We start from the raw sequence: 23495 nt of genomic DNA, 5'->3' as shown, positions 1-23495 counted from the left end.
ACCAAACGCGTTTCGGCCCCTAAGGGCCTTCCTCAGTGGTCACTATTATCTATATATTTTAGACACACATTCAGTTACAGAGTTTTAGTACACATATAATTAAACCAGATGTTGTTTCCTTGTATACTGATAATTGGACTCCTGGTATTAGTGATGGGCCATAGGTATAGCCATATCACCTCCACAACTTATTCTGGTAACAGCGATTTTGTAGGTCTGAATGTGTGTCCCTCCATCAAGGTGAAAATTCTAATAGGCTAAAACTCTGTAACAGGTCTTTGAATGTGTGTTTAGAATATATAGATAATAGCGACCACTGAGGAAGGCCCTTAGGGGCCGAAACGCGTTTGGTCTTCAGTTGTAAAGTATTTAGCCATCATATGTATGTATAGTGGATAAGCTTTTATAGTCTGATCTTAAACAAAGTAATTTTTAATCAGGAAAGTTTTAACATGTGTACACCTTAATAAATATTTGTACTTTTATATATATGGTTTAAAGGTAAAGGTAAAGGTTCCCTTGCTCGAAAGCCAGTCGAATCCGACTCTAGGGTTGCGGTGCTCATCTCCGTTTCAAAGCCGAAGAGCTAGCGCTGTGCGAAGACGTTTCCATGGTCATGTGGCCGGCATGACTAAACACCAAGGCGCACGGAACGCTGTTACCTTCCCACTGAAGTGGTACCTATTTATCTACTTGCAATTTCTTGCTTTCGAACTGCTAGGTTGGCAGGAGCTGGAACTAGAGACGGGAGCTCACTCGTCTTGCGGCACCTGGGTCTCGATCTGCTGAACTACTGACCTTCCATAGCCTGCAGTTCAGCATCTTAACCACTTGAGCCACCGCAGCTCCATATATATGGTTTATCTTAGCCCTTTTTGGTTCGTAGTCATATCCTGGGTTGAGTCCCCCCCCCTTTTTTCCAGTTTACATCAGTCTGATCTTCATTAGTACATTATCAAGCGCAACCTACTATATTTTAACAGTCCTCACTATGGCAAAGAACAAGCTTGAGTCTCGACAGCTTTGATGTAATCATACATGTAAAGACCCCTGGCTATGAAATTGTTGAAATGCCTCATGCCTACAACCAATCTGTTGCTTTTACAAGTTTAATCTTGGTATTAAGGGGCTGATTGTGGAACCATGTCGATACAACATCTTCAACCCAGCTGTATATCATATAAACCACTATAGGTGGTGTCAAGCTCCCATGATTCCTAGTAATAGTGCATACCTTTAACTCCATAATCTATAATACTGCAAAATACAGCTCTCATTTTTTCCCCCCAAACACAAGTGGACTATCAGCAAGGGTCCGACTGTGTTATTCCTAATTACCTTTTTTTCACTCTTGATCCTGTGGCTCTCATAATTAGTTACCTGGGGCTGCAATCCAATTTGAAGTGATGACAAGAAAGTGATCCATGAAAAAGTAATAAGTTAAATCCAATTTCAGCCTTCCTCTAATTAAATGCACATGGAACTAATGACTCAAACCCTACCATTTCAGTGATAATGGTAATTAGCGAGGTGGGAGTCACTCTCTTTTTCAACACTGTAGGTGTAAACCACAAGGTAAAATGGCAGGAGCACTCTTAATTACATATGTCATTTTGTCAGCAATTTACACATTTCTGACCAGTCAAGTATGTTTCATTTTTTCTTCTTCCATAATGTTTATAACAAACTGAGAGATACATTCAGGCACATTGTTTAGTTTTGCAACCCATAAAGATATGATATGCTTGTAAATCATCACAAAACTAATCATAAACATTATATTTTACCTTTAAGGTGTGGGGGGCTTTTAAAAGGTGGTTCTCAAGATGTAGAGACCACCTTTTCATTTGCAGAGCAATTTGTTGCACAATCTCAATACTAGATGTATGCTAGAATTAGGTCATCCTGAGGAAATGAAGATCCAATATGGTTTTGAGCTCTTGTAGCTTACCCCTCCATGATGATTTAACAGCAAGTTGTATCCCTTAAAACAAAGCCACAGAAAAGAGAGAAAGACTAAAAATTACCTGTCTTCAGAGAAGCCTACACTCTGTGTACATAAATGAGCCACCAATCTCGAGCAAGCTTTCTGAAGGGTATATACAGAGCAGTAACTCATGACGGAACTCAACAGGTAGCCTTCTCTGAAGGCAAATAATTCTGTTCACGGCCTATATCAATTGTAAGTGATTCATTCTCTTCTTCATATACACACATCTACAGAATATAACCACACCTAATTATGCCCCAACCCTGACTTCAGTTAAATCCTTTATAGGCACATGAAGGCTGTGAGGCTCTATGGATGGTACAGAATTTAGTCCCTTAACACTACAACAGGCTGTTCAAGAGTCACTGTTGTAGTATTTATTTATTTATTTGTTAATCACATTTGTACCACACCCTCCCTGCAATGCAGGCTCAGTATGGCATGGTTATTTGTTGTTGTTCAGTCGCACAGTCGAGTCCGACTCTTCGCGACCCCATGGACCAGCTCCCGCTAGGCCCTCCTGTCTTCCGCTGTCCTCTGAAGTTGGCTCAATTTCATGTTCGTTGCATCACTGACACTGTCCAACCATCTCATCCTTTGCCGTCCCCGTCTTCTTTGACCTTCAATCTTTCCCAGCATCAGGGTCTTCTCCAGTGAGTGCTCCCTTCTCATTTGGTGGCCAAAGTATTTGAGCTTCAGTTTCATTATCTGGCCTTCCAGGGAACAGTCAGGGTTGATTTCTTTGAGGATTGACTGATTTGATTTTCTTGCAGTCCAAGGGACTCTCAAGAGTCTTCTCCAGCACCATAGTTCAAAAGAATCTATTCTTCGGCGCTCGGCCTTCCTTATAGTCCAACTCTCGCAGCCATACATGACTACTGGGAATACCATTGCTTTGACCATGCGGACTTTTGTTGGCAGGGAGATGTCTCTACTTTTTATCATGCTGTTTAGGTTCGCCATCGCTTTCCTCCCAAGGAGCAGGCGTCTTTTAATTTCATGGCTGCTGTCACAGTCTGCGGTGATCTGGGATCCCAGGAACGTGAAGTCTGTCACTACTTCCACGACTTCCCCTTCTATTTGCCAAGGAGTGATGGGGCCGGATGCCATGATCTTAGTTTTTTTGATGTTGAGCTTCAAGCCCACTTTTGCGCTCTCCTCTTTTACTCTGAGCAGGAGGCTCTTTAGGTCCTCTTCACTTTCTGTCATTAGAGTGGTATCATCTGCATATCTGAGGTTGTTGATCTTTTCCCCAGCAATCTTAATTCTGGCTTGTGATTCATCCAGGCCAGCATTTCGCATGATGTACTCTGCATATATATTAAATAAGCAAGGTGACAATATACATCCTTGTCGTACTCCTTTTCCTATGCTAAACCAATCAGTTGTTCCATATCCGGTTCTAACTGTTGCTTCTTAGCCCTTATACAGGTTTCTCAAGAGACATGTGAGGTGGTCTGGTACTCCCATCTCTTTAAGGACCTGCCATAGTTTGTTGTGATCCACACAGTCAAAAGCTTTAGCATAGTCAATGAAGCAGAAGTAGATGTTTTTCTGGTACTCTCTTGCTTTCTCCATAATCCAGCGAATGTTGGCAATTTGATCTCTCGTTCCTCTACCTCTTCTAAACCCAGCTTGTACTTCTGGCAGTTCTCTATCCACGCACTGTTGAAGCCTAGCTTGTAGGATCTTGAGCGGCAGCATTGAATCAGAACAAAGAGAATGTTATTTCTTTTTGACTGCATACCTACCCATATCAGTCAGAGATGTTAGGTCATTGCTTAGACGTATTGGTGTCTTGTTTAATTTATTATGAAATAGGAACAATAATTTAAACTTAAAGAATTTCCAAATCTTGAGGATCTCAGCTAGAGGTCTTTCACATCTCCTACTGCCTGGTCCTTTTAACTGGAGTTGCCAGAGATTGGACCTGGGAACTTTTGCAAGCAAAACAGAGGTTTGTCCTGTGATCCACAGCCCCTTCCCATGTTTAGCATGTTGATAATGCTGCAGAGACTTAGGGATAATTTGGGAACCTCTATCCACACACTTCTGGGCTTGTATACCTCTTGGCCGCTAAGATAAACATAGTTGATAAAAACCTAGAAAGTGGAATCTATGAGAACAGGAATGAACAGAGAACTTCTTTGTGGTCCGTTGGTCTGTCTGTCTGTCTGTCTATCTCCTAAAATGATGTCCCTAACCTTATAGGTAGTTAATGTTAATAATGCTAATGCTAATAATAATGTTAAAAATAATACAAATAAGACACCCACCCAGAATGCAACATTTATTCAATCCAGTTAGCATTCGACAGTACATTTAATTTCTACATATTTTGTTCTTATAACTTTTTAACTGAAATGATATCCCAAGTTTCTATAATAAAAGAAAAGCCTATAAGTGCAACTAAAGAGACTAATTACCAGAGTTTATTAAGAGATGGATGCATAGGATGTGGCTATAGAAGCTCCTAAAACATCTTCACAAGAAATCTAATTTCTGTTCAGAGTATATGTTACTACTTTTCCCCTCCTACTCTCACAGCTCATCTGACACTGAACGAATGCCATGTTCATATGATCAAGTCTTACAAACCAAGATACTTCAGGATCCTGCTACTGACTTTTTGAAAGGATTTTCAACACTTTCCTTTGAGCTCAGCATGCAGCATTAAATGCTGCCAAAATATACATGAAGTTTTATTTTCTTGAGCAAAATAAAATAAAATAACACTGTCTCTTAATTTGCTTCCAGTTTTTAAATTCATGCCATCAACTAAAGGACAGAAAAAAGTTTACACCAAAAGTGAGTGATTATAAGTGTATTTTGTAATCAATGGCAGATCTAGTCCTAGGCATATACATCCTGGCCAGGTGAAGATAATAAATCTCCAGGGCTAACCTACACTAGCAAAATAATTATTGTGCATTATAAAATAAAAGTTAACATCAATGCCAAATATTTCCACAAAGTTCTTTAATCTTTATGCTCTACCCATTTTATTTTTAGTGGTTTTGGTATTTTTATAGTCTTCCAATTTCTGGCTATTAAAATTCATTCTTCAAACTTTCAAATGTCTTTTGTTTGTAGTATTAGGCTGTGAAGGCACAGACCCCTGCCAAATAAAAGACAAGGTTGTATACAAACTGGGCTTAAAAATGTGAGTCACAGCATTTGTATTTGGAAGATTAAAACAAAAAAATAGCAGTAGACCACATCTCAGACAAATGCTTATACACAGACATATGAAATGTGGTAGAACAAGTCTCTACCACTAGCTGTCAAGGTCAAAAAGTAACAAAGGACATTCTTCTGGAAGACGTTCAACTGGTTTGTACTCTTGTTTCAAAGTCAATGGATGCAAGTCAAACACTGAAGTATGTAAGACGCTTTCAAGCTTCTTCATTCATGAGTTGCTAAGAATGTGAGAAAGTATCAAATTGTCTACTTCTGTGCATGGCCCTAGCCATATCCCAGCTACTACTAAATCAGACTGACTGAGCTTCACTTAGCAATATCCTTTAGTGACCATAAATTGTCTGTATCATTCAACATCTCTAGCCTGCTGGCCCAACCTCCTTGGTTATCAGCTTACAACCTCTGGGGCAGGCAGATCTAAAACATGGCATTCTAGATTAACATTGTCTCACTCCTTCCATCTTTCAAGCAAACAAGGTCCTTCCATGTTTCAAGCAAAGTAAATCTATTTTTTTTTGTACTTGAACATAACAGTACCACCCCCAAAGCTAGGAAACACAACAAAAAATGGCAGTATTCAAGAGGACTTTCTGCACAGATAGTACGGTTGCACCGCCCAAAATGGTTTTACAACCTTGCTTGGATAAATGATTAGGGACTGTGGTCTATACTGCTGTGTATAGCTTATTGTAAGTACGATCCTATTAATGTAATTGCTGTACTGCTTAACATGTCATGTGAATGACATGTCATGTGACTTAACATGTCATGTGAATAATTATGCTATACTTCAGTTCCTTCTGGTGGTTCCAGACTTGTAAAATCCTAAAGCACTGGTAATGAAATATCCTATTTTGTTATTGTACTGGCTCACTATGTGCAATCCACCTTGAGTCCCTGTGAGAAAGGCGGATAATAAATAAATAAATAAATAATGGCTCTTAAAGCATAGAACCTAAAACAACAGAAAAATTGGTGCAGTAATTTCTGAAAAACGCTGCCAGCAAGTTTATTAATAAATCTTTTTAAAAAATCAATTTAACACCATCAGCATACTTTCCTTTTCAAAAAGGACAAGGAGCTCAGTTCATTGGTAAAACAGCAGAAGAATCCAGTTTGTTATTTAGACAAGGATAATTGGAAATCGTTACACTGATTTCAGGTTGAATACAACTACCGACTGCTGATAAAAGTGACACAAACAATACTATTCAGTACTTCATATTGGCAAAGGGGATGAGAAAAGATCTGTGTGTATATTTCTCCTTAACAATTACTCCTCCGGTACATATAAACTACACATCTTTATTGTGCCATTGGGTTCACAGTGTGTGCTATATTCAAGAGTAGGTTTAAGGATGCAAAAGCTCAAGGAGCAAGGGGGGGGGAAAAGAATGGGCAGTCATTTGAATCAGTGAGTGACAGGTTGGACCAGCTCTCTGTATACATTAATAAATTAGAATTTTAATTGTGTCTCTGACTGCTGCAGCAGCTCCAACACTTTAATACATACCAACAATTGGCTATGTTATGGAATCTGCGACGTGGCCCTCACTGTTGACCTCTGAAACGCAATTCCCAGTCTGACTACGGAAACTGTTTGGTTTGATCCTTTCAACTTATTTGAATCCTGACAAATAAGCTCACAGCTGAAAGGTCAACACAGTCATATTTCATCCTCTGGAGCAATTCTTAAGACATCTGCACAACAAAGCGGCTTCTTCTAGTACCTGACACTAGGCCTTGCCAGCACAATACCTCATTAAAAATGTCCCCAGTAGAAGAGTCTATTAAAAGGCAAATGGATCTGCTATGGATTGACCAAAATATATATTATTTTTTAAAGTTTTGACAAAACATCATGGATTCAGCATTCTATTCTTTCAAAAGAATGTTTTTTAAAAAAATATGTACTAGCTCAGAGATGACAGTTTATTTCCTTTCAAAGAACAGCAATTTATAACAAACAAAAAGGTGGGGCACCAAATGATTGAGCATGATTGTGTAATTTAGGAGTCATTCCAGTAAATCTTCTCTGTTCTGTGATCAAGAGCCAACAATCTAATCTGTCAAACTCATTGTCCCCATCTGTAAAACCAGGATAATACTGGTGGTGATTCAAATATTGATATCCGAAAAGAACTTCTGAGGAAAGCATGAACACAAGTAACAGTACAACATAGCACACTTGGGGGAGAAATTCAAACAACATTCCTTATTTTTCTTTAAAGAAAATTCTCACCAAATCTACTAGCAAATAGTCTAAGGGATGCATATAGTTATGAGAAGAATTTATTTGAACTGTAGACACTTCTCTCATCACTGGATGCACTTTGAGAATCATTATGGATGAAAACTGAAGATCAATAAATGAATGCATCTACTACATCACTTACGCAACAAATGGGCAAAAGTAATATGAACAGCAACATTCCTCTAGTACAGAAATGAAATTAGTTGATTTAGAGAAATCGCTACCACCATAGTTCTATGAGTTAACAGTCTTTGCTCCAAACTGTAAACTAAATCACTGGGGTAAGTGATGCTCTGTATTCTTGGGGGGGGGGGACAGTGGGAGGGGGGCTTCTAGTGATCTAGCCCCACTGATGAACCTCCTCTGATGGCACGTGGAATTTTAGGCTACTGTGTGACAGTGTTGGACTGGATGGGCCACTGGCCTGATCCAACACTGGCTTCTCTTATGTTCTAAATCTGTAACTGATACTTCTAATTTTTCTTTGGAAACAACATGACATCAAATCTGCATCTCACTTGATATACAAGTACTTAGAACTTCAATTTAGAACTAGGGATATCAGCTTCAAATCTTCATTCAACTCACTGGGTGACCTCGGACAAAGCACTCTTACATCCTACCCTACCCTACCATACCCTACCCTACCGGGGATGGTATGAGAATAAAACGTGAAAGGGAGAACTAAGTATTCCCCCACCTCAGAAGGACAGGGGCAAAATAAATCTGATTTAGCTAACTAGATAAATGCAGCACTACACAACATAACAATGTACAGATTTCCTTGCAAAGTTTCGTCCATAGACAATGAAGATATAAGCTCATGTACAGGTTCCTTGACATGGCAAAATCAGTGACGCTGGGAAACAATCTAATCAGTATTGTCTTTTCAACAAAATCTTCAACATTTACCATAAAGCTGTATTAATGAATTGTTATATATAATTCAAAGTTTGCTTGGTTGGTTTACATTTTGCAACCATAATTTAACTAACCCCAAATTAAAGGTAAAGGTTCCCTTGCTCTAAAGCCAGTCAAATCCGACTCTAGGGTTGTGGTGCTCATTTCCGTTTCAAAGCCGAAGAGTCAGCATTGTCCGAAGACATTTCCGTGGTCATATAGCCGGCATGACTAAACACCAAGGCGCACGGAACGCTGTTATCTTCCCACCGAAGTATTTATCTACTTGCAATTTCTTGCTTTCGAACTGCTAGGCTGGCAGGAGCTGGAACTAGAGACGGGAGCTCACTCCGTCATGCGGCACAATTGGGTCTCGAACTGCTGAACTACCGACCTTCCACAGCCTGCAGTTCAGCGTCTTAACCACTTGAGCCACCGCAGCTCCTAACCCCAAATTAGGGGGTTTCAAAATACTCCTTATTTCTAGGAATGGACCTTTCCCCCAGAAAACTGTTACCAACAACACAATGAATGTCCATGGTTTCAGACCATCCCAGTCACAGTGTATAATGGAAGGCTTCATCTCAGAAACAGCTCTTCTTCTCCCTGATAGTGGCCACTTCCGCACTGTCATTTTTGTCACTCGTTTGTCCCTATTGATTCAGAGATCCCCCCCAAAAAATGTGTTTTGCTTTCTCTAGTAGTCCCAGAGGGAACACAACACATGTGGAAAAGCCAACAGGGAAAAACGAATGACAAAAGTGAGAGTATGGAAGAGGCCAGAGTGATGGCCTCCCTTCCCAATCACAGATATACCGTGTGTTCTTGATGTTACTGAAGCAGTCCACAAAGACATGTTTCTAACATGACTGACAGCAAGCAAGGCCAAGCCACTGGTGCCAATGGTAACAACAATGAGCATGCTTAAAGATCCATTTTCCATCCCAACAATCATACTATGACCATCCATCCTATCAACCCCCATAATGTGTGAGCGTCCTCATTAAAAATCCTTCTGGTTAACCTCAGTTACTAGGTTGGATCCAGCAAGCTTTTCATTCAGTTTTTTTCCTGTCCCACACAGATTTTGTACAGGCAGGTCCCATGAGTCCTCATGTAGCATGTTTGGTAGCAATTCCTTTTTCATTAGCTGAAAAGCTGGATGGATACAGACCACTATATGAAGAATTCACTGACATCCATTCTATAAATGTATCATTATGTTTAAAATCAAAACTATTGAACATCAGTGTAATTTACATGCTCTCTCATCCTCACTTTATACATTTCACTGTGTATGTTATTAAAAATCAGTAGAAATACGTTTCTTACCTGAAGGGATGGCTGTTTGTCATTCCTCTTGGGAGATTTTAGCCCGCTAACTTGTTGTTGCTGCTGCTGCTGCTGCTGTTGTAACAGAAGCTGCCTTGCTACCTGAAGAGCCTGGAAGAAAAGAATGATAAAAATAAGTTTCACCTAGGTGCAATTATGTGTTGTATCGTATACATTCCCACAGGCACGATCAACAAGAGTCCTAGTTTCAGGTGGGTGGCCATGATGGTTGGCAGTGGAAGAGCAAGATTCGAGTCCAGTGGCACTCTGAAGATCAACAAAATACCAGAGTATAAGCTTTTGAGAGTCAAAGCTCCCTTCATCATATATCTGATTAAGGTATCTGATGAAGTACTCGACAAAGAACGCTGCGACTCTTGTGAAAGCCTTGACACTTGAAAGCTTGTGACCAAGACAGCTTGTTGGTCTTTAAGGTGCTACAGGACTCAACTCTTACTCTTTTGGTGTAGTGGTTAAGTGCGCGGACTCTAATATGAGAGAACCGGGTTTGATTCCCCACTCCTCCGCTTGCACCTGGCTGGAGGATCTTGGGCAAGCCATAGTTCTGATAAGAGCTGTCCTTGAAAAAATAGCAATTTCTTTCAGAGCTCTCTCAGCCCCACCTACCTCACAGGGTGTCTGTTGTGGGGCGGGGAAGGGAAAGGAGTTTGTAAGCTGCTCTGAGACTCCCTTGGGTAGTGAAGGGCGGGGTATAAATCCAATCTCTTCTCTTCTTCTTCTTCAAAGAGTCCTAGAAGTATTCTTTGGGTATTTTTGCATTTTTTGTGTATGTGCGCACATGTGTGTATGTGTGCCCATGACTGGAAATCATGATGACCTCTGGCAATTCCTACTGGGGCATGGAGGATGTTCAGAGAAATGGCTTGATAGCTCGCCTCTGCCTCCCAACCCTGGTATTCTCTAGAGGTCTCCCATCCAAATACTTGCCAGGGTGAGCCATGCTTAGCTTCCAAGATCTGATGAGATGGGACTTGCCTGGGCTATCCAGATCACGGCGAGTCCTAGAAGCATTTAATTGTCACTGCGATAGTGTGGTTGCCACAAGAATATTAAAATTAACCAAGAGGAGAAAATCAAAGCCCCCGAATTTCACATGGTAATAGTGACCATCCATAATGTCACCTCACTCAGCACACAAGGATAGCCATATTAATCTTGGCTGATAAAATTGCTGTCGCTATGGGTTCACTGTTTCATCCTTATCCTGGGAAAATTTGGACAAATGTTCACAATGGGAAGGGGAGCTAAGAGATCACCAGATTGTATACAAGCCAATACTATATTTCATCTGAAGTATCAGAGCAGGAATAGACATTTGTTGGTAAGAATACTGCCTCGGGTGTTTTAATCTAATTAGTCAAAGACGTGGACAATGGCCAGCATCCCAGCCTCCTCCTGACAGAATAAGAACAGCATTCCCTAAACAAGATACTTGGTCATTTTGTTTCCCTAGAACTGCCTGATGAAAATACACATAGGGCTCTTTTTGTAGCAGGAACTCATTTGCATATTAAGTGACACACCCCTAATGTAGCCAATCCTCCAAGAGCTTACAGTAGCCCCTGTAAGAAGAGCTCTGTAAGCTCTTGGAGGATTGGCTACATTAGGGGTGTGTGGCCTAATAAGCAAAGGAGTTCCTGCTACAAAAAGAGTCCTGCACCCCCCATACCACAATACGATGGATGTCATATGTTACTTTCCTTCCTAGCCGCCTTCCCAGATCAATCAGGAGCAGTGCTCCATCCATGCCATGATGTTCCTCAAACTCTCCTCACTACAGTAGGGCATGAGCATCTGAATAAGTAGACCCTATGGTTAGTGGAACACACGATCTTCTTTAGGTTGGAAGATTAAACCATCTTTAATTGGTTGTATGTGCTTGTATTCTCTTCATGCCACACACCACCCCCAGAAACGAAATGAAATTATTGGTCTCCTTGTTTCCCTTCATGGAGTACGCCTGACAGGCTTGTGAAGCATTTATGGTAAACTGTATCGGACGCTGGCCTCGCTTTTTTGGTGTTCAGACCCAGGCTCAGATTGTTGTTAGAGCACTAGATAACTACCAGTTTCATACGGGCTCTTTAACCTACTCTGGCTTCTGAAGGCAAAAATAATTTTTTTAAAGGTTTCACACACCTTAAGGATAAAACACTGTCCTCCCACAGATTGTTGTTAAGTCGCACAGTTGAGTTCGACTCTTCACATTAATGAAGCTTTAATCTGGGTTTTCTAGAACCCGAACCTGTTTTGATCCAGAATATATCTATATCTATTGCTGTGCTTTATCCTTAAAACTTTTGGAAAAAAATCAGAAGCCAAAGCGGGTTTAAAGAGCCTGCATGAAAGGGATCAATAGGAAGGTTTTGTACTGCTTTCATGGATCAGGCCAAAAGTTTATCAATTTCCAACAATGCTCTGTAAGATACAGTCAAACAAAATGGATAGCCATCTCCTATGGTTTGAGGTATGGAACTTCTCTGAATATTAAATACTTATTTGACACTACCTTCCCTAATTGTTGTCCTGAACGCCATCTAATGGACTTGCCGTCACAACATCTCATGACAATGAATGCTGTAAATTAATTGTGTGCTGTATTGGGGGGGGGGGGGGGGCGGCGATAAGCAGCTTCCTTTCAAAAGAAACTAATGGAGAACACACATCTGTGCTTGCAAGCTGAAGGAATGAGGCAAACAGGATTCCCTTTCAAACACTGTGACATACCTGGCTGAAAACACTATCTAGAGAATAGTGCAACTCAGGTAATAGGTGCTTAGCAGTCAAGGATCAACCTTATGAAACATCCAGCAATCACTGGATTTAGATACAATAAACAGGAAAGCTGCAAAATGAGGATTGGTGGCGGCAGTACCAGAGCTGGAAATGCATTTGGAATAGTTGAGGAGATAGCTGGCTGACATATACAGAAGACTGGGGGGAAAGAGAACAAAGAGATGCACGGTATGTTTTCCCCACCCAGCTCGCTCTGAGAAGCCTGAAGCACTCACCAACATTTCAGATGCAAAAGGAGAAAAGCCTGCCTGTAGGAGCCAGAAGCAAATTAATGTCTGCAGGAGGACAGCTGGAAGCTTAGATGCCTCAAGGAGTTGCCTCTTGCTTGCTGCCTCATTGGAGGATTCACCATTGCTGGACTCAAGGGTTTCCTTGTCTCCTTGGAGACGTTCAGTACATGCGTAGGTGTTAACAGTGGGAAGAGTGAAGACTTCATTAATGTAAAACAAGAAAGAAATAGTCCCTGTGCAAGATGCCTATCACGGAAGGAGGGAGTGAGGCATCCACACTTCCTTCTGCATATGTTCACTAAGATATTTCGCAAACGCCGATTACACTGCAATCTTGAATTAATTGAGGGGGCCACTGACAAGTCAGGAAGCATTAATCCATTAGAAAGCAGGAAAGGTCTGGTTATTGGACGGGGGTGGGATATGAAGCAAAGCAAACCAGTTATTTCATTTTGAGCTGATGGTATTTAGCAAAGGCCCAGAACATTAGTCGACTGCGATAGGAGGAGAGACACTGTAAGGCATCCAGCTATGAGACTTCTCCAACACAGAAAGCTGAAACGCGAACATCATCATCACTAGCTATACCATTACATTCCCTATAACTGGTACTGTCAATTAGACTACAAGGAAAGATTCCATGGACAGAAGTCCAATGCTAAACAGCTCCCTGGCATAGTCAACACTAGGGATGGGAAAATGGAGGTTTGTTCCAATTCAGGGTTCATGAGGTCCCACGAACGGGGATGAACCTCCCTCGCATTGCGGACTGGTTTGTGTTTCTGAGGTTCATGGATCCCCCCCCCTTCTCCTGGGGAAACTCCCCGAGGCAAGCAGAATGGAAGGGAGAGGGGAGATCTTCCAAAACCCATTAAAAGGGAATGTTTTCTTTAAATGGGTTTTGCAAGTGGGTGCTGCACAGGAGTGGAGTCCAAGCAGCGAGTTCAACATTTCCAGGTGAATTCATTGCTTAGACTCCACTCCCACACAGTGCCCAATGTCAAAACCCATTTAAAGTGAATGTTCCCTTTAAATGTCTTTTGCAAGCCATTTCAGCAATCCCTTTCGCTCCACCCGCTTGGAAGCCTGGAAGAGGGGGAGGGGGGAGTGATAGGGATTGCTGAAATGGCGTGCAAAAGACATTTAAAGGAAACATTCCATTTAAATGGCTTTTGCAAGCCATTTCAGCAATCCCTGTCACTCCCCCCCACACACACACACCTTGGAGCGAAAGGAATCACTGAAATTTAAAGGGAACCTTTAAATGTCTTCTTGGTTGATTAAGTGCCTTCCCAGTTCACTTGCGAGTCTCACTGCGGTGGCAGCACAATTCAACCGAGAAGACATTTAAATGCCTTTTCAGTTCACTTGTGAGTTGTGCTGTGGTGGTGCCGTTGCTTGGAGAAAGCATTTAAAGAGACTGCAGTTTCTTTAAATGCCTTCTCCAAGCCCCCTGCCGGCACCAGCATGTCTACCAACACGAACCATACAAGCCCACCTGGGAGGGCTTGTGAGGGTGGGATGGCATGAACCGAGGTTCGCATACCACAAACCACACCCGGTTCATGACAAATTTTGGTTCGTAATTCGGTTTTTGCCCATCCATAGTCAATACTCACTCTAAACAGCAATTAGGGTTATTTTACTCTTGTCTGGAATAATATACTCAGTAAGAAGAAGGCTTGGTGTCTCCTAGCAAAGATTCCGAAGGCTACGTACACACTGGACAACATGTAGCAAGATTCAGTTTGTATATCAGTTAAAACTCTAGTTGATTAAACTGGCAATGGACAGTTTAAATTATGAGCCAGGGTCCATAGAGTAATTTTAGAAGGTCTTAGTGATATTTTTGTCCCTCATGTTCTGTTGTAAGAAGCAGGAGTGGGGAGAACAGTAAGGTTTCAACAAAAGCCAAAGACATATTTGGGACATATCTCATGGTATTTTGCATTCTGGATTTTACAATGTGTACCCTGCAATAAATGCAACCATATGTAAATATGTTTTTAGATGTAAAGTGACTAATGATTATTTCAAGTAAGAAAAGGTTACATATAGCTCCTACATGGATTGACAAGTACTGTTGCAAGGACAGCAGTATGTCCTCCAACTGGTGAACGATCAAATGTGGTTGGACATCAGAAGTGCCTAGATTGTTGTAGGGGAGGATAAGGTAATAGAACTGAGAGAGGACTTAAAAGGCAAAACTCTCAAGCACTTGCTTAATATCGTCTACTGACATGTAGCTACAGACACAGTGCTGTAATTGCTGACCATTTCTTATTACTGTCCCTGGGTGATTCCACTAGACCTTAAATCCTGGTTCAACCCTGTCCCCGAACTTACATACTATGCTATCCCAAAGGCTCAAGGCGTCTCACATGCGGCAAAGCCGAGTGCAAAATACAATACAGTATATAATAAATAAAACATTTAAAATCACAATAAAACCTTCCAATAATACGGTGATATACCTATATTAATCATCCAAGATGGGGACAACCCCCCCAGGTTTGGTGGCCAGCTGTCTCAGTAGCGTGGTCTCCCACTACACTGTCTCAAACTTCTGCCAGGGCCTGCTTGCCCCCGTTCTTATAGGGCAGTCGATGACTTGCCACCTCGGTGGTAGAATAGTGGCGGCGGCGGCTCCTACTCAAACGCCTGGCAGAAGAGCTCCGTCTTACAGGCCCTGCGGAACTGCATAAGGTCCCGCAGGGCCCGGATCTCCTCTGGGAGCTCATTCCACCAGGTAGGAGCCGCCACCGAAAATGCCCTGGCCCTAGTAGAGGCAAACTTAATCTCTCGGGGACCTGGCACTCCCAGGAGATGGAGCTTCCCCGATCGTAGTGCTCTTGAGGGAACATACGGGAAGAGACGGTCCTTCAGGTAAGCCGGATCCTGGCCATTCAGGGCTTTAAAGGTGAGAACCAGCACTTTGAAGCGAATCCGGTATGCTATCGGCAGCCAGTGCAGCGCTTGCAGCCCAGGCCGAATATGGTCTCGCCTAGAGAGACCCAACAACAGCCTGGCAGCAGCACAGCTACCGGATTCGCGACAGAGGCAGCCCTAAGTAGAGAGCTCACCTTGGCAGTGGCTGCTACCTGGGCCTCCACTGTCAACGAGGAGTCCAGGAGCACCCCCAGACTCCTAGCCTCCCGCCGAGTCACCAATGGCACCCCGTCGAAGACCGGAAGTGGGAGCCCCAACCCCAGACCGGTCCGATTTAGGCCCAGGACCTCCATCTTTTCCGGGTTTAATTTCAACCGACTCAGCCTGAGCCAACCAGCCACGGCTTGCAACGCCCGATGCATGTCACCGGGACCAGAGTCCGACTGGCCGCCCAGCATCAGATAGAGCTGGGTATCATCAGCATATTGATGACACCCTAGCCCACACCTCCGGGCAATCTGGGCGAGGGGGCGCATGTAGATGTTAAACAACATCGGGGACAACACAGCTCCCTGGGGCACCCCACACTCAAGGGGTTGCCTTCAGGATCGCTGATCCTCTATCACCACCCTCTGTCCCCGACCTTGGAGAAAGGAGACAAACCATTGAAGGGTAAGCCCCTGAATCCCCACGTCGGCGAGGCGGCAGGCCAGCAACTGGTGGTCGACCATATCGAATGCAGCCGACAGGTCTAACAATACCAGTGCCGCCACACCGCCCCGATCCAGATGCCTACGGAGGTCGTCCGTCAAAACGACCAGCACCGTCTCCGTCCTGTGGCCAGGGTGAAAGCCGGACTGGAAGGGATCGAGGACAGAAGCCTCATCCAGGTAACCCTGTAACTGTGTCGCCACCGCCCTCTCAATCAATTTGCCCAAATAGGGCAAATTGGACACCGGCCGATAGTTGGCCAATTCGGCCGGATCCAGAGATGACTTTTTCAGGAGAGGGCGGACCATTGCGTCTTTAAGTGCTCTGGGGAACTGTCCCTCAGTGAGGGACTTGTTGACAATCTCCTGCAGAGCACTTCAAAACCCCTCGTGGCCCACTTTGATAAGCCAGGAGGGGCACGGATCCAGATCGCATGTGGTTGGGTGCACAGACACAAGCAACCTGTCAGCTTCCTCCAGACTGAGTAGGTCAAAACTCACTAAACCCGGTGCCAAAGGCGTGCAAGGGGCCTCGAGTTCCCTAACTGTCTCAATTGTAGCGGGGAGGTCGCGGCGGAGAGCCAAGACTTTATCTGCAAAGTAGCTCGCAAATGCCTTGCAGCCTAAATCCAATTCCCTAGCATTTTGCCTGCCCTGGCGCAAGGCTGTCAAAGACACTAAATAATTGGGCCGGGCGTGAGCTAGCAGACGCAATCGAGGTCGCATAGAACTCTTTCTTTGTGGTCTTGACTGCCATCTCATAGGCCTTCATAAACGTCCTGTAGGATGTTCTTGACGCTTCGTCACGAGCCCAACACCACTGTCTCTCTAGCCGTCTCAGCTCTCGCTTCAGCTGCCACAACTCCTGGGTATACCAGGGTGCTCGCTTATCGCGAGTACGGAGAGGGCGCTGGGTTGCAATCTCGTTGATGGCTGAGGAGAGTCGGCCATTCCAGTCCTCCACCAGCTCATCCAACGAGCCACCAGGGGGAGCCATCTGGAAACCCATCGGATCCATTTGGCTTCGCCTACACTCGAGCTCACCCCTGTAATTATCTTGGGGTATTTTTTTGTTTCCACATTATATTGAGGACACCCTGGTTTTGCCCCACACTTGTCCTGGGATAAACAGATGCTGTTATAACCAGGAATAAATGCAAGGTATTGTGTCGTGAGTTGAACTCTGATAAATCCAGGGATGAGACCCAAGTGCGGAAAGGACCTCTGTGTCTCTCTTAGTCCCCCGCTGTCAGCTTCCAATAAGATATCACAGCACTTACTGCCATGCAAACCATGAATGACCCCTACGGCAAGACTACCAACAACAGTGACTAGTTTGAATCCATCTCCTCCCTTATTTCTAACTCCTTGCTAGTGGGGATAAAATGTGCACCTCCTTTATCTCCTCCTCTTCGAAAAAAGCCCTGACCTCATGGGCCTATGAATGAGAGGAAAGCAGTTACAAGGTGTAATGTGCTACTAAAGGTCAGAGAGAACAGCATTGGGAAATTAGAGCTCAGGCCAGCAGACAAGTTTGATGTGCAGAAATCTAGTCCAATATTTGGCTCCGTTCAGATAGTGTGTCAGCTCATGGTGTAATTAAATGGTCTATTAAGCATAGTTAGTCTTTACTATGCCCCCGCTACATAGTAGCCCTGTTTATAAGTTACAATGAACACACATACTTCCTGAATGTACATGCATAATCTGTTTGTAATAAAGAGTGAAACACATATACACTTGAAAATGGAAACCAGGGATACGTAGCTGAAAAAACAGGGGGTTTAAATCACATGTTCAGCTTTACATGCATTGAGTGTAACATGAGAATTACTTAAAACATATATAAAGATTGTACGTGTATTTGCTATGACTTGTGAACAGCGCTGAAGAAAGCAAAGCATTTGTAGAGGCAAACCAGGATATGAGTGATCGTCTGTGGGGTGAATCTTGGTTTCACAAACTATCCACAGTTAGTACAAACAATGGTTCTGAGAGATGTCGGAACTGAGCCTTTAACTTGGAATTCTTTGTTCTGCTTATGTGGGGATTACCTGTGGCTGTTCCCTGGCAAGGGGAAGTAGTCTGTGGGTACTCAAAGGTTAAAGACAGGGGGTACTTTTATGGTGAAAAACCACTGAGTGTTGGATCAAATTAAGTCCTAGACAGGAGTGTGATGACAGCTAGGTTGTCAAGAGAATCACAGCAAAGGGATGCTATTCATTTCCCTGTGCTGAATTCTGTTTAACACAAACCAACATGGTGTCCAGCTATACAGTCTGTTCAGCAGTTTGGAGTCGCTTTGTCTTCCTCTACTTTTCCCCAAGACTCTGCCTTCACTTCTGACCTGAGATTCTTCCCACTTGCCCTGCAGTTCTGAAGGCTAATCAACAGTCATTGGTCCTTTGGAGCTGAAAAATAAATGGGTGTGGAAAAGAAAGCAAGATGGCCAGCATAGTAGGAGAAAGGCTTGCCTTTTGTTTCTTACTTGCCTTCTGTATGCCATTACGAGACTATTAACAGTGCTATTCTGAAATTAGTTGGCTGATCTCCATTCAGCCTTAATGGTCACCAGGCTTCCTAACACAGATGCTCACAGTTTAATGCAAACGCTGCAGGAAAGAGAGAGAGGTCCAAAACTCCAGTGAGTCCTAATATCGTTGCAACATTTTGACACTGCAGACACTCAACCATTAAGGAGAGAGTTTCAAGTCATATTCCACTATTTTCAAGATGGCTACTTGAAAAATTAAAGATACGTTGAAGCCAATCAGCTTTTCTGCTGCTAAAAAAGGAAGAAGTCCTCCTCTCTGGCCACCCAAAAAAAGTTATGCTGAGAATCATGGGACCTGTATATGTAAACTCCATGTGGGCTGGGGGCTGTAGTAAGGAGGAGAATTGGATGATATTCAGTGAAAAAGCCGGTTGGATCCTACCAGATTAAAAAAAACAACAACCCACTTCTGATAACCTTCAAGATCACAAACAAGATGGCATATGAATAAAGCATCCTGTGCAAAAGATTGGCAGCCTCACTGCCACATTTTTAATAAGCAAATTTGTCAGGGCTGCAGTGACTTCTGTAGAGTCTACAGCCTTCCATCTCAGCACGGAAAGCGTCACAACCTTCCCTTTACTATTGACATCCTGTGCAGGATACAGGGCACAACTGCTGCAATTACAGCCCTTCCTTAAACTGTTCGTCACCATTCAGCAAATGGCAGAAAGTGGTGGCAGAGGAAAGCTTCTCTAGAGATCCTGGGAACCAATTAACTATAGGAGGTTTAAAGCACAAACACAAATGTACGTGCGTGGGTACACGCACGCACACAGAAAGTGTCCCTTCTTCATAATGACCTGTGACACTCTCTGTTGCTAGAATAGCATCCAGTGCTATAGATGAGTTTACAAGGAGAGCCAAGGCACGTATATCTGAGATATACTGACACTGTGAGCCAGTCTGGTGTAGCAGTTAGAGTGTCAGACTAGGATCTCTAAGATCCAGTTTCAAAGGCCCACTCTGCCATGGAAGCTTGCTGGGTGGTTTTGGGCCAATCACTCTTGCTCAGCCTAGGCTAACTCACAGGGTTTGCTGTGACTGATAAAATGGAAGTGAGAAGGAGAATGTAAGCTGCGTTGAGTTCCTACTGAGGAGAAAGGCGGGCATAAATGAAGTAAATAAGTATCAACTACTTTAACACGGGCTGTTTTCAGAGGACCCACGCTGATAGCTAGGGACAGTTTGCGCATGTGTGAACCAGGCACTTTCCCCTTCAATTTGTACACAGAAAAAGCTTTCTGTCCATTTTTTTTTTTAACTGATACAGACACCTGTGGTAGCTGCACACCGAAAAGATTACATGGAGAGAAATACATGCCAATAAAGGTAACGGGACTAGAAAGTTGCAGACAGACATGGAGAGAAAACAAACAATTGGCTCACAAATGTGAACCAGCCTGTGGTGCCTCTGAAGACTTTAACTGATGGAGTCTGTTGGTGGATGGGAAGAAAAAGCACTCTGTACTATTAAAGCTTCATGAAGCATCTGAGGGTTGGCCAGTTTTTGAAATAGGAGATGGGAACGTACAGAGCCCTTGTCTGATCTTATGTTTACAAATGTCCAAAATGTCCAAAATCTCTCCGTGAGACCCACCACTGGCAGGGAGTAACACAGAAGATGCTGAAAAGGCAGAACGTTTCCCCTCTCTCTTTTACTCCAAAGTCATTTTATGAACATAATCTGGGTGGCCTGCCCCGGTTCCCCGGGCATCATGCCTTTAACCCTAGACAACATAACTAAGGTATAGCAGCCAGTCATTTAATATTATGCAATACGTGCATTGAAACTGATGGGCAATTCTAAGAGACAACGAAAGATTCTGAAAGCAAGTCCACCTTATTACATTTATCTCCATCCACTCAATATGAAACTCCTTTCACGTGCATGTCAGTTCTTTTCTAAGTCAGTGTATTAACTAAAACACACACAATACCTTTACTAAGGACTAGGCCAAATTAAAGCGTGCACACACGCACCTTGTTTTCATTCTTGATAGCAATTTAGTTCGTAGGGTTTTATCCCTCCCAGAAGAACTACTTAATATTCTCCCGAGCTATCATTAAGGAATGGCACACTATACACAATGAGATTCACAGGAACTGTGTTAAAAGAGAGGGGTGCCTGTAATAGGTTTAACATGGTTGCAAGCTCCACACGCGCACTGCAAACACTTAGCAGCCGATAGGGGTGACAGAATAACTGCGCTGTCAATATTTTGCTCAGAAGTCAGCATCCATCCTTCCACGAGATTGCAAGTACTTCTCATTTAGACAAGCACCTAACTGATGTGTTAAAAAGGAGGAGGAAAAAAGACAACGACATTTTGTGTGAAGGTAGAGGGGCAGGAACACGATTGCAATAAATCCATCCTAAGCCCAAGTGGTTGCAATGTTATCTATGGAAACATTCCACTGGAAGAGTATACAAAACAGCAGATTAATTTTCGGCTCGCAGCCATGTGAGTTTTCCGAAAGTAGAAGCCACTGAACGAACACACACACACACACACACACACACACACACACACACAGAGCGTTGACTCATTTAAGCCTTTCTTTTTTGTCCAATTTAATATGACACATAATTTCCCCTTATTAATTTTTTTCTAGGAAAAAACACACACAATGCTTTCCTTATTTTCCGTCTATTTTTTCATTAAGCCACAAAGAAAACGGAGATTGGTCACATGTTTATTTGCTTGAGCTACTCCCTTTCCCTTCTGATAAATAATCAAGTCTGCCATCCAGAAAAAACAAAATCAGTGAGCTGGGAAATCTGATGGTCATCAAACAGGCTGAGATACCAAGAAAGGCAGCAGACTACTGTTCCTACAGTGAGTTGTGCTTCCCTACACCTATACTAACATCTGAGTAAATAACTTTAGTCAGTCTTTCCATATCCCCCATGCAATTACTGTTACACAAATTGTCCTCAAGGCGGTGGTAAACATCCCCCCTATCCCCCCCCCCGGCTCTCCTATTTCAAACTTCTGAAAATCACACAAAAAAGTAAATGCCCAAATGTTTAAACCCACACAGACTCTCAAATACACAGATACTGGCAGTTTGTCAGAATCTATAGCTTGATTTATCTGTCTCTGACCTCACGGGTCCCACGTCTTTAGAGTTTCAAACACCTAGCCGGCTTCATATAATTTTATTTTTTAAAGAAAAACTCCCTGAAGATTCTTTCTTCAGACTGTGCATTTTCCATTTCCTCACATTCTTTATGGCAAAAGCATGCCTGCTTCACACAACTGGATGAAACAGTTGCCTCTCAATTTTGGTGGACTTTCCTAGAAGGTAAAGGAAGAGGCAAACAAACATGACACAATTTACTAAGCCACGTGACCCAAAAGGGTAGAAATGACACAGCTGTTACAACATGAGCTACAGATATCATTTGGCACTATCTCTGGACACTGTCAGGTGTCACAGATGTAACAGAGTCCAAAAAATCTAGAGAAGTCCCTGACGGGAAAGTTAGCAATCACTCTCAAAACATTTCGCCTGCTTGCCTGTCCTCCCCACCCACCCCCTCCTTTCTGTAGTACCAGAAGTCTAGACAACAGTCCTATGAATGAGAGAACAGCCAGGCTTGTCTCGGCAGCCTGATTTTTATTAGCATTAAATCTGTACAAACATCAACACGACCATTTCACAAACGGAGAGACAATCACAATGCAAACACTTTGGCACAAGCAAAAGACAGACGCTGCTGAATATGCAGACCCATATCCCAGCCCACCCCCTTCTTTGGCTGCTGTTCCTTCTAAACTTGACACAATTACACACATGTACACACAAATACACTAAGATCCGACACGTGTTCTAAGAGAAAGTCGTCCTGCATCTCCACAGCATGGGACCTCCTGAGCTTGAAAGCAACAGAGGACCCGAAAGGGAATTTTTAAAAAAAAGTTACTAGAAACCAGATTCATTTCATCTTGTTGCCTTGCCCGACAAGGCAGTAAACAATATGAATCATCTTGTTTTTCCTCTAGAGGCTCGGCAATTAAATTTTCCTACAGCAAAAGAATGTGTCTGCAAGCAAGATACCAAGTTAAAAGTTCACTATGGCTACACGTGCCCACCCCCTTCTCACCCCCACCCCCCCGAACGTTTCAATGGAGAATATGGGAAGTTTAACAGAGCGAGAGCCCTTACTGTCTCTAGTTTTCCGTCTTCTTGTTGAAGATGTGCTCTGGCTGTTTCTCTGAAGCAGGGGGTTGAAGAATGGCAAAAAGATGTTTGAATAAACAGGAAGTGCTGTGCAGCTGAAGCACACACTGAAGGGAAAACACACTGGAGCACTGCCCTTTGTAGGCAACCACGGGAGGCTTGCCTCCACAGTAGCAACGTCTGCTTTTATGAAATGACAAAGAAACCACAAGAATTTAAGCAATCCCCCCCCCCACAACCCCTCACCACCACCCCTCCGCAAAAAGCTGAAAGATCAGCTGGAGATTGCAGGTAATTTCAAAGTTGTGTTTAACACTCCACAAAAATTATATTAATTCTACTCTATTAAAGCAGCTGGCCCACATGCCAAAAGGAGGGGAAGAAAAAAAAAACCAAGGCGATATAACTAGATGAAGCAGTGGCAAATACA

At 43.1% G+C, this 23495-nt stretch overlaps 1 protein-coding gene across 2 annotated transcripts in view; it reads right to left on the bottom strand.

Annotated features, from left to right (window-relative positions):
• FOXP1 (forkhead box P1) overlaps window positions 1-23495 on the bottom strand; it is a 544619-nt gene that overhangs the window by 219811 nt on the left and 301313 nt on the right. For both annotated transcript variants that reach the window (XM_015418621.1, XM_015418622.1), the window contains exon 4: window positions 9678-9788. In XM_015418621.1, the coding sequence (XP_015274107.1) occupies window positions 9678-9788 (111 nt within the window). The remainder of the gene's footprint in view (window positions 1-9677; window positions 9789-23495) is intronic.

Source organism: Gekko japonicus, unplaced genomic scaffold (genome assembly GCF_001447785.1).
Source record: "Gekko japonicus isolate JY-2015 unplaced genomic scaffold, Gekko_japonicus_V1.1 scaffold483, whole genome shotgun sequence".
Lineage (NCBI taxonomy): Eukaryota > Metazoa > Chordata > Lepidosauria > Squamata > Gekkonidae > Gekko > Gekko japonicus.
This window is presented reverse-complemented; position numbering and strand designations above follow the sequence as displayed.